At 50.2% G+C, this 12259-nt stretch overlaps 1 protein-coding gene across 4 annotated transcripts in view; it reads left to right on the top strand.

The window, feature by feature from the left end:
- TRAK1 (trafficking protein, kinesin binding 1) overlaps positions 1 to 4568 on the top strand; it is a 99973-nt gene extending 95405 nt beyond the window's left edge. For all 4 annotated transcript variants that reach the window (XM_010835453.1, XM_010835454.1, XM_010835457.1 and 1 more), the window contains one exon: positions 1715 to 4568. In XM_010835453.1, coding sequence (XP_010833755.1) covers positions 1715 to 2513 — 799 coding nt within the window. In that variant the 3' untranslated portion in view covers positions 2514 to 4568. The remainder of the gene's footprint in view (positions 1 to 1714) is intronic.
- The last annotated feature ends 7691 nt before the right edge of the window (positions 4569 to 12259 follow it).

Genomic DNA, 12259 nt, shown 5'->3' with positions numbered 1-12259 from the left:
TCTAAGTCCTTATGGCCTCATCAGGGATGAAAAAGCCTGAGAAGTAAGTAGCAGGAGAAGGCTTTTTGCCTGAGTTTGAAAGAATGGCAGCCTGAAACAAAAATGGAAAATCTCTCTAGAAGTGGTTCTGTGACCAAGTACAGATTTTTTCCACCCTCGATTGCTTGTAGATCAGTTTTGTGGAAATCCACCTGTGCCTTTTGAAGACCCACCTTTTAAGCTTCAGGATCTGCTGTGGTTTCTAATCCCATGTTCCTCTGAGTGCTCCCCACCCACCAGCATCCCCACTCCTAAGCTTGTGTGAGACGGGCCTATTCTGGGTTCCTTACCATGTATAGACTGACCAGCAGTGAGGTCACTTGAGTGTGGAGCCAAATGATGCTGCAACTTGTACTTGGCTTTTGACCTGTCCTCCCACAGGAGGAGTCCCTGCTCTACTCATTCTGGGGATCTGCCCCAGAGCCTGTCCCCTTCCTCCCCTTTCCCTAAGTTGGTGCTTTGTCCAGGGTATGTGGCCCGTCCCTTGCCAGGCTGGGGGGAGAGGGCTCTATCCCCGAGTTACTGGGGACCACCCAGCTGCCTGTTCCCAGGGGCACCCGAAGCCCCTGCTGCGTCCTTAGGTAGGTGCCAGGGCAGGTCTTATGAGACCGTCAGAAGGGATGTTTCTGTGCCCCTCAGTTGCTCATCCAGCAACAGCTTAGGGGCTCTGTGCCTGGGGTCGGGGGGTGCCTCACTCCATCCCTGTAGCAGTTGTGAAAAGAGGGACCCTTCTGGTTTCCAGGCAGACAGCAATGCATTTCCCACTGCTGCCCTTTTGTTACACTTTCTGCCTTGATTCTGCTTACTGCTGAATCCCAGCTTCTAGAATCTAGTGGGCCCTCAGTCATATATAAGTGGACAGAAGAATCTCTCCACTTTCCCTTTAGTAACCAGGTTTCACCACCCAGTGGGCCTTTTTCTAGGTGGCTCTTTAGATGAAGATCTGATGATACATGACATGTATCATCTGTCCCCCTATCTCCACTCATCAAAGTGGACTTCAGCACCCGCAGGAAGAGTACTGAAGGGCAGCAGGGTGCAGAGGAAACAGCACTGTAGTGGGAGTCAGGAGCCTGGGATCTGCTGCTGACTTGATGTGCACCTTCAAGCCTCAGTCTCCCCATTGCCCGGGGGCCCTCTCCACCTGCTTCAGCCACACCCAGAATCAACTCATACCGCAGAGCCCTGGTTAACATCTTACCTCAAGGAAATGGGTACTGGGAAGAAGTGCAGAAATTTGAGGAAATTGGTAGAGACAGAGCACCTCTCTGCTGCAGGGCTTCCTGTCTTATCTTTGGGGTCACTCAGACTTGGGTTCGAATCCAGGATCTTCCACTGAGTAGCTGAGTGTGATGTTGAGTAAGTCACCTAATCTGAGCCTAATTTCCTCACTTGCAAAGCCAACAGTTGTACTCACCCTCTAGGGCTGAGAGAAGGGAATCACGTGCAGCTTCCTATTGATGTAAACCAGCCCCCCCAATTCAGAGACTCCACGGCCTCTACAGATGAGAGGGAGGATCAGACATGAAAAGAGGCATCCAGGGAACCTGGGTTGGAGGAGTCCCCTCAGTATGTCCCAGGCCTGCCCTGCGCCCCTGCAGGAGGCTGGCCCGGACCCTTTCCTTGGTTTTCCTGGGCATTTTCTGATCAGTGACCTGTTGTGTTTTCTTATCAGCCTTAACTCGGCCCCGACTCCAGCTTGTGGCAGTGCCAGCCACTTGAAATCCACACCAGTGGCCACGCCGTGCACTCCCCGGAGACTGAGCCTGGCCGAATCCTTCACTAACGTCCGTGAGTCCACGACCACCATGAGCACGTCCCTGGGGCTGGTGTGGCTGCTGAAGGAGCGGGGCATTTCCGCGGCTGTGTATGACCCCCAGAGCTGGGACAGGGCCGGTCGGGGCACCCTCCTGCACTCCTATACCCCCAGGATGGCAGTGATCCCCTCCACACCACCCAACTCGCCTATGCAGACGCCCACATCTTCTCCACCTTCCTTCGAGTTCAAGTGCACAAGCCCTCCCTACGACAACTTCCTGGCTTCCAAGCCAGCCAGCTCCATCCTGAGGGAGGTGAGGGAGAAGAAGGCGGTCCGGAGCAGTGAAAGCCAGACTGACGTGTCTGTCTCCAACCTCAACCTCGTGGACAAAGTCAGGAGGTTTGGCGTGGCCAAAGTGGTGAACTCAGGGCGAGCCCATGTCCCCACCTTGACTGAGGACCAGGGACCTCTCCTCTGTGGGCCCCCAGGCCCTGCGCAGGCCCTTGTCCCCAGAGGCCTGGTACCCGAAGGCCTGCCCCTCGGATGCCCCACTGTCACCAGTGCCATCGGTGGGCTCCAGCTCAACAGTGGCATCCGACGGAACCGCAGCTTCCCCACCATGGTGGGGTCCAGCATGCAGATGAAAGCCCCTGTGACACTCACCTCGGGCATCTTGATGGGTGCTAAGCTCCCCAAACAAACTAGCTTACGGTGAGGCTGGGAAGAGGCCCTTCCCCTAGAGGAGACCAGGCTGGCTCCCGCCTCCCTCTCCTCCCCCTGCCCTGCGCACGCTCCCTCTGCCCTCCTCTGTCCATCCCCTCCTGAGCTAGACAAATCAACCTCGTGCCTAATGGGGGCAGAGTGGAGACTCTGTAAAATGTGTACATAGGACTTGGAAACCTGTATCTGCCCTGCCCTTCCTTCAGATCCTGCAGGAAGCGCCCCAGCAGTGACATCACTCTTGAGGACCTAGCCTATGCTGGCGGCCGAGGGCAGGAGCAGCCGGGTGTCTTTCCTTCTTCTTTCCTTTGAGAAGCACTGAAACCCCCAAGTGTGTTCTTATCCCATGGATAGGAAACCAGTGAATTTGTGGCTGCCTTCCAGAGCCACACTTCCTGAGCTGTCAGGTGGCACAGTGGTTCTGCCGCGCCGGCGTCACTGGGCACCTCGCCTCTCCCGCCCCGTAAGAGCGTAAGGGGCCTCCGTCCGCAGCCACGTGCAGTTGCCGTAGCTTTCACGATGGAAGAGTTAGTTGTTCTTTCCTTCTGGGGCCCCAGCTTCTTTAAGACCTTCACTGCTCGGCCCCAACGGACGGTCGCTTCTTTTTTTTGACCTGTGACTTTTTCTTCTCATGCCTTCAATGCGAAGTCATCCTTCCATGTTTTGTAATCCACTGTCAGGCCAGATGTCTGACCTGAAAGAGAATGTATTTACACTCCTGCTGCACCGTTTGGCAGCCCCTGTGTGTTCTGTGTGATTTACTTTTTCCTTTTTTTTTTTTTTAATATATGCGGGGAAGTAATGGTACTAGATGGGAAGTCGCAGTAAAATGTTCTCTCTATGGTTCTGTGACACCAAAATACAAGTTTCGGACACACCAAGCAGCTAGTGAGATAGCAGCTTATTTCTGGGACCCAGTGTCACAACCAATTGATTAAGACCAGAGCCAACGTGACTTTAACAATAGGACCTTAAGGCAAAGGGGTCGGGAGAAAGGTGGTGAATGAAACTTGTCAACAGTGAAAGAGTAGAAACACGGCCAAAGGTAACACCAAACCAGTTCACAGAGAAACAAGGCTTTGGAGGTCCGCTAGTTCTGGTCTTTACTCTAGACCCGACACCCTTGAGCGTATTCTCACATCTGTGGTCTTCTGCTGCAGCCATTCAATATCCACATGTTTTGCCCTCTTGTTTCAGAAAAGAGCGGTCCCAGAAAAGCCCTTCGTGTCCTTGTGCCACTTTTTATCGTTAGGAAAAAGTAGAGGTGTTGTGAGAAGAACCATGAACAAACAGGGAGCCTGGTCCCATCCCTGTCATCCACCAAGTTTCAAACTTTTATTTATTGTTTGTGTGTGCTATATTTTAAACATTCTCTGTCCTATCCAGCTTGGTCACAGTGTGTCTGTGGCTTTCCAGTCCAAGCAGACCATTTATTTATTCTGAGCTGGGGACTGTACATCATGGTGCTCTGTGGCCATTTGTTCCAGATGTTTATGGAAGGATAACATCATATGCAAGTAAAATCATCATTTCGCACCCCCCATTCCCTTTTTCTTCCACCCCCTTGGCAAAAGATGTATCCTTCAATTGAGTGAGTGTGAACTTTTGTCCACAGAAGATACTTTGAGAAAGTTCCCAGGAGCAAGCTTCAGTCCCATGATTTCAGACTATTTATTCTCTGAACACGAGGGTGTTGGTTAATTATGTTTTCAACTCTCCTCTCTGTGGTATGTGTGCACTCACTGCACGGAACTTATATCTTTTTATTTGAATGTATTTTAAAGCAGTAGGTAGAATAACAAAGGAATATGAAAACCATGGATGGAATGGACCATTTTATGTATTCAGAGAGAGGAGCCACCCATCATCACAAAGAAAATACCCATGTAAAATTCAGCAATTGAGAGGTTGCAGTATTTAGTATAGTTAATAAATGATCAACATTGTGCAACCACTACCAAAAAGTGTGTTGTAATGCATCCAAAATCAACAATAAAATTTTATTTGCTGATGAATACCAATAAAATAAGATCAAATGATGGAAACCACACTGCTACTGATTTGTATTTTGTTCTTTTCATTGAGGAGTTGATCTCTGAAATACATGAGGGATTCAGCTCTTGGGGGAACTTAAATGAAAGACATATACTTCTGTTATATCCCACCTTTCTTTTTATGTAATACTTTCCCTTAGACAAACTTCTAGTCAGAGCTGGAAGCACTCTCTCACTTTTCAGGGCTATATACTACTCTATCGTGTACATGCCCATTGTGAATACATGTACACCCCCATGAACCTTTAAATTAATTCTAAACTTTCACTATCACAACACTGAAATGAAAAAATATTGCGTATATGTAATTTTCCACACACATGAACTTACCTATAGAATAAATTCCCAAATAGATGTTGTCAAATTGCCTTCCATAGGACTTGGTTGAGATTTAAAAACCAAGGACAGTGGAGGATCACTAGACAGAGAAGAAAATGACAAAACTTACTGCCACTTTAACGTGTGGAAGCAGTGAAGTGACCCAAGCAAACATAGTGTTGGTGGTTTCAGTGGCATGGATTTCAATCAAGTGCTACCATTTAATAGTGCTGTGACCTTGGGTAAGCCACTTCTCTTTGGGTCTTCCATGTTTTCAACCTGTAAATGGGAAATCCCTTAGGTTACTGAGCTGAGGAAATACATTTTGAACATCTGTGATGGACCAGGCACTGTTCAAGGTAGTGCGGACACGGTGATAAGTGGTTGATTTCTCTCATGGAGCATACATACAGTCTTTGAACAGGGAAGAGATGACCAAACATGGCATAATAAGGGCTGTACAGAGAATTGAAATAGGCTGATCTGAGGGACTAGGTGGCTGCTTTGGGCAGTCAGGTAAGGCCTGTCCAAGGAGGTGGTATTTGAATCGACCATGTGAGCTCTGGCACAGGAGCATTAGTGCAGAGAGAGCAGCTACTACAAAGGCTCAAAGGTAGGAACGCACTTGGCGTGTTTGAGGATCAGAGAGCAGGTCTGTGTGTGTGTGCCAGTAAATAAGGGGCGAGTGGTTATGGTAGAGAAACCAGTGTTCATCAAATTGTCCATGTGATGCCAATGTTTCCCAGCCACTTTGCAGTGGTCAGGGCACAGGATTATTTCTGGCCAGTGGGCTGTGAGCAGAGAAAAGGCCATTCATGATTTTTCCTCTCTTGCTCTAAATTCAAGCATTGAAATGGTAGTGTCACAAGTTGGTGGAGCTATCATCATCCTGGGTCTCCAAGGACCCATGAGACCTGCCCTCCAACATTTGACATATGCTCTGAAGGAGAAACCAACTTTCGTTAAGCCAGTGAAGTTTTAGGGTGCTTCATCAGAATCCCTGGAGCTAGGGCCCAGGTACGTTTCACTAAGCCCTCCAGGTGATCCTGGGGCTCACTAAGCTCTGAGAACCACTGTGCCAGATCAGGCAGAGTTTGATTGGATGTCCTGCCATGGGAGGGGCCTCTGTCTCAAAGGTTCAGGGAAGCCAGGCAGCTGTAGCTACAGCCACCATGCTTGAAGGGGAGAGAGAGCGAATGAGTTACTCTACCGACTGGTACAGGAAGCCTCTGAGACAAGGTGACCCTGTATCTGGGTTTCTAGGATGAGTAGGATTTGCCAAGTGGGGAAGGCATTCCAAACAGAGGGTAAAGGTATGGAGGAGAGATGGGAAAAGGAACCTAGAATGCATACTTCTAAGTATAAAGGTGAATAGAAGGACAATAGAGTTAGAGAAACCACTATTTTGCAGAACTAACTTATTTAGACAACAGTGGATATTAAAACCATTGGGTAAGATAGGATAAATAAAGTGGACATATGCCTCCCACAAGCTAGAATGAAAGCTGGTCACAGAACTTAGATGCTTTCTGAGGAGAAATTGGTGGAGGTAGAAAGTTATGAATTACCTGAACTGACTGGGAGGTCATAATAGGGATTAAGTAAAAAAAAAATTTTTTTTTTTTAATTAAATTTTTGCACATTTGGGCTCCTGGCTGGAAAACACTATATCCTAGGATGATTTATTTTCTTTGGCCTGTAGAGGGCACTTGGAGACAGCAGAAGACCCGATGGAACCTGTCCTGATGGTCCAATCCTAAAATCAGATGGGTATGCGTTTCCCTGAAAAGTATCAATAATTCAAGGCAGGCAACTGTCCTAGTAGAAATACTGACGAAAGTAATGAAGCCAGGCGAACTGAAGGGAGGCATTCATAAACCAGGGGATGGCATACACACAGGTTTAGGGTATTAGTGAAAAAATTGAGCATAGGATGGGGAAGAAACCACCCCAAATAGCCTCTTGCCACTCCCAGGAGACACAGGAAAGCAATTTTAAAAAAACAGTTTACAAAAAACTATTCTATATTAGGGTATTTCCATCTTTTGAAACAAACCCACCCCCTTTTAATACATCTTTCTTTTAAATAATTTTTTATTCTTTGTTGTTGAATCCAGGGTTGGGGTAAGTACTTTTTCAGTGGTACTGAGGATCTCACCACATGAAATCCCAAGGTTCAGGCTGATCAAACTCTAAAGTTCCAAAGAACTGAAAACCAGAGAGGGAAAGCAGGGCCTTCAGCTTAAACCAGCAACATGGAGACTCGGCAATGCCTGGAGCAGACGTGAAAGATCCCAGGAAAGAAAGCAAGATGGATACCTGAGAAAGCCGAGTCTGAGAGGACACAGTGCGCTACCTTAAGGAGCCTGAATTTGAGATGAGACACAGCCCCACCTCAGGGAGACCCACTCTGAGGGAAAAGGCAGCCCTGACTTCAGGAGGTCAAGTCTGACAGGAGGATAGACCTTCATCAGGGGCTTCCCCAGTGGCACCTGCTAATGAGGGAGACACAGGATTAATCTCTGGGTCGGGAAGACCCTGTGGAGTAGATGATGGTAACCCACACCAGTATTCTTGCCTGGAAAATTCCATGGCTGGCTACAGTCCATGGTGTCACAAAGAGTCGGACATAACAGCAACTGAACCCGCACATAGGAACCCCAAACTGAGGAAACAGAGCCTTGCCCTTGAGGAACCTCAGTGAGGGGGAGTACAGTACTCCTTCGAGGAGACCGAAAATGAAGGGAGACACAACCCTGACTCAAAGAGCCTAAGTTTGAGGGGAGACACAGATCTGCCTCAAGGAGACCACTTTGAGGAAACCCAGCCTTGCCCTTGAGGACCCACAGAGAGGGGGAGATACAGAGCTCCTTCAGGGAACCCAAATCTGAGGGGAGACAGCCCTGCAGCAAGGAGTGTGAAGCAGGGGGCAAATAGTCTTGCCTTCAGGAAGTCCCATTCTAAGAATGGAGCCCCATTCTATGATGCGGTTGTTCCTCAGGGAGCCCCACTATGAGGAAATACAACCCTGCCCTTGAGAATCTGCAGTGAGTGGGAGACACAGTACTGCCTCAGGGACCCAGAATCTGAGGGGAAATACAGTCCTCTCTCTAAGAACCACAGTCCGAGGGGGAGATACAGTCTTGCTCAGGGAGCTCCATACTAAGGGGAAATGTAATCCTGATTTCAGGGAGCCTAAATGTGCGGGCAGACACAGTCCTGCCTGCAGGGAGCCCTGCTAAAAGAAAACACAGCCCTGCTCTCAAAGAACCATAGTCTGAGGAGAGTCTGGCTCAGGGAGCCCCACTCTGAGGGGAAACACAGCACCAACTTCAGGGAGACCCAGTCTGTGGAGAGATACAGCCCTGCCCTTGAGGATCACAGTGAGAGGAAGATACAGATCTCCATCAGGGAACTCAGATCTGAGGGGAGACACAACCCTCTCTTCAAGCAACCCCGGACTGAGAGGATACACAGCCTTGCCTTTAGGGAGCCCCATTAAGAGGACGGGATATAGCCCTTCCATAGCCAGAATCTGAGTGAAACAGCCCTACCCTCAGGGAGTCCACATCTGAGGGGAGACAACTCTGTCCTTGAGAAGACACAGTGAGGGGAAATCTAGAAATCCTTCAGGAAACTGGAAGAGAAAGCATGCCCCACCTCAGGGAACCCCACTGTCGTGAAATACAGTCCTGCTCTCAAAGGGCCATAGTCTGAGGGGGGAGATACAGCCCTCAGGAGCCCCACCCTGAAAAAGCACAGTCTTGACCTCAAAGAAACCCAGTCTGAGAGGGAGACACAGAGCCCAATACTGAGATTAGAAAGAGTTCTGCCTCAGGGAGCCCACTCTGAGGAAACACAGCCCTGCCCTTAAGGATCCATAGTGAGGGGGAGACACAGCCCTCCCTCCGGGAATAGGATTCTGAGGTGAGACATCACCCTGTCTTCAAGGAGCTGCAGTTAGAGTGTAGACACAGCTCTGCCTTCAGGGACCCCTCGTCTGAGGGGAGACACAGCCCTGCCTGAGTGAACTTGAATCTAAAGGGAGATACAGCTTTACCTTCAGGGACCCCAATTCTGAAGGGAGATACAGCCCTTTCTCAGGGAGCCCCAAGCTGAGAGGAGAGACAGCTTTACCTCAGGGAGCTCCACTGTGGGGAAAACTCAGCCCTGCTCTCCAAAAGCTACAGCCTGAGTGAGATACAGCTCTGCCTGAGGGATTCCCAGTCTGAAGGAAAATACAGCCCTGACTTCAGGGAGCACAAGCCTCAAGAGAGATGGAGACCCTGCCCTTGAGAATCCACAAAGAAAGGGAGATACAGAGCTCCTTTAGAGAACCTGAGTCTGAGAAGGGAGACATTTCTGTCTTTAGGGAGCCCTAGTCTGAAGGGAGACACCTCCCTACCCAGGGATCCTCACTATGGGGAAACACAGCCCTGCTCTTGAAGAACCACAGCCTGAGAGGAAGATACGGCCCTCCCTCAGGGTGCCCCACGCTAAGCGGAAACACAGCACTGATTTCAAGGAGCTCCAATCTGTGGAGAGATACAGCTCTGCCCTTAAGGATCACAGCGAGGGGGAGATACTGAGCTCCATCAGGGAACGCAAATATGAGGCGAGACACAACCTTGTCTTCAAGGAGCCCCAGAATGAGAGGAGACACAGCCTTGCTTTCAGGGAGCCCCATTAAGAAGGGGGATATAGCCCTTCCACAATTGGAATCTAAGTGAATCAGCCCTACTCTCAGGGAGTCCTCATCTGAGGGAAGAGAACTCTATCCTTGAGAAGCCACAGTGAGGGGAGATATAGCGATCCTTCAGGAAACTGGAAGGGGAGACACTGGAGGGGATACATGCCCTACCTCAGGGAGCCCCAGTGACTAGCAGAAAAGGTAGTCCTACTCTCAAAGAGACCCAGTCTGGGAGAGAGACACAGACATGCCACACAGAGCCCGATACTGAGATCAGAAACAGCCCTGCCCCAGGGAGCCCACTCTGAGCCCTGAGCTTGAGAAGCCACAGTGAGGGGGAAACATGGCATTCCCTCAGGGACCTGGAATCTGAGGGGAAATACAGCCCTGCCTCAGGGAAGATGAATCTAAGGGAAACACAGCCTTGACTTTAGGGAGCCCCAGTCTGAGGGGAGAAACAGACCTGCCTGAGGGAACTCGAATCTGAGGGGAGATACATCCTGTCTTCAGGGAGCCTCATTCTGAAGGGAGTTAAAGCCCTTCCTCAGAGAGCCCAAATCTGAGAGAAATACAGCTCTTCCTTCAGGAAGTTCCAAGCGCTGAGAGGAGAGACTGCTTTACCTCAGGGAGTTTCACTGTGAGGAAATCTCCACCCTGCTCTCCAAGAGACAGAGTCTGAGTGAGATAAAGCCCTGCTTCAGGGAGCTCACTCTGAGAAAACTCAGCCCTGCCCTTGAGAAGCTACAATGAGGGGAGATATAATGATCCTTCAGGAAACTGGAAGGGGAGACACTGCCATACCTCAAGGAGCCCAACTGTTGTGAAAGATAGTCCTGCTTTCAAAGAGACCCAAATCTGGGAGGGAGACACAGACCTGCCACACAGCCTGATACTGAGATCAGAAACAGCCCTGCCTCAGGGAGCCCACTCTGACCAAACACAGCCCTGAGCTTGAGGAGTGAGAGGAGTGAGTGCACCTTCAGGGAAACCGAATCTGAGGTGAGACACAGCGCTGCCTTCAGGGACACGCAGTCTGAGGGGAGACAGCCCTGCATGAGGGAACTCGAATCTGAGGGGAGATACATTCTTGCCTTCAGAAAGCCCCATTCTGAAGGGAGATAAAACCCTTCCTCGAAGAGCCCAAATCTGAGGGGAAACACAACTCTTCCTTCAGGGAGCCCCAAGCTGAGAGGAGAGACCGCTTTACCTCAGGGAGCTTCACTCTGAGGTAAACTCAGCCCTGCTTTCCAAGAGTCACAGTCAAGTGGAATATATAGCTCTGCCTCAGGGAGGGCAAATCTGAGGGTTAAAACAGCCTTGCCTTCAGGGCGCCCCATTCTGAGTGGAGATACAGCTCTTCCTCAGAGAGCCCAAAATTGAGGGAAACACACACCTACCCTCAGGGAACCCCACGTTGAGGAAACACAGCCCTGCTCTCAAAGAGCCACAGTCTTAGGGGGAGATACAGCCCTGCTTCCAAAATCCTAAATCTGAGGGGAGCAGCTCTTCTTCAGGAAGCCCCAGTCTGAGGCAAGATGCAATAGTGCCTCGGGGAGCTTCAGTCTGAGGAAACACAGCTCTGCCCTTGAGGAGACACAGGGAGGGGGAGATACGGTGTGCCCCCACAGGGGTCACTTGCTGCTTTCATTCTTTCACTGCCTTCACAGGGGTTCAACCGTTAGTACAGGAACTCAGATCACGCCAGTCGTGAGGCACTTGACCAAGAGAAAATACCACCAAGACTTCTTCCAGCCCAGTGTGATCACAGAAAGAGCCCTGCCTCAGGAAACCACTCTCAGTCACACAGCACTTGGACTTCCCTGGTGGTCCAGTAGTTAAGAATCCACCTGCCAATGCAGGGAACACGGGAAGATCTCACGTGCCAGTGTGCCACAGATACTGAGCGCCCCGACCCGGGTCCCTCCCGCTAGAGCCGCTGCTCGGACGATGAGAAGCCAGGTGCTCCTCAAGGGAGAGTAGCAGGCCGGCTCTCTGCAGCTGGAGAAAGCCTGAGCCCAGCAACGAAGATCTAACACAGCCAAAATAGTAATAATAAATAAATTAGTTAATTAAAACAAGAACACAGGACAGTCTGAGGGAGAGACATAACCCTGTTTCATTCAGGGTGCCTCACTATAAGGCAAAACAGCCCCGCTCTTGAAGAGCCATTCTGAGGAGATACACCCCTGCCTCAGAAACTCCAAGTCTGAGGGGAGCAGCTGTTTGTCAGGAAGCCCCGGTCTGAGGGAAGATACAGCCCTGCCTTAGAAAGCTTCAGTCTGAGGAAACACAGCTCTGCCCTTGAGGAGACACAGGAAGGGGGGAGATACAGCATTCCCTCAGGGTCGCTCGCTGCTTTCAGTCTTTCACTGCCCTCACAGGGGTTCAACCGGTAGTGCGGGAACCAAGATCTCGCAAGATGCGAGGGGCACGGCCAAAAAAAAAAAAAAAAAAAAAACCCCGCCAAGACTGCTGGGACCCCAGTGTGATAACAGAAACAGCCCTGCCTCTGGAAACCACTCACAGTCACACAGCTCTTGGACTTCCCTGGTTGCTCATACAGTAAAGAATCTGCCTGCCAATTCAGGAGACACAGGAAGATCTCACTGTCAGGCGCCACAAATACTGAGCGTCACCTCCCTCCCTACGCCAGAATCACGGCTCCGCTATGGGAAGCCT

Source organism: Bison bison, unplaced genomic scaffold (assembly GCF_000754665.1).
Source record: "Bison bison bison isolate TAMUID 2011002044 unplaced genomic scaffold, Bison_UMD1.0 scf7180017864043, whole genome shotgun sequence".
Taxonomy (NCBI): domain Eukaryota; kingdom Metazoa; phylum Chordata; class Mammalia; order Artiodactyla; family Bovidae; genus Bison; species Bison bison.
This window is presented reverse-complemented; position numbering and strand designations above follow the sequence as displayed.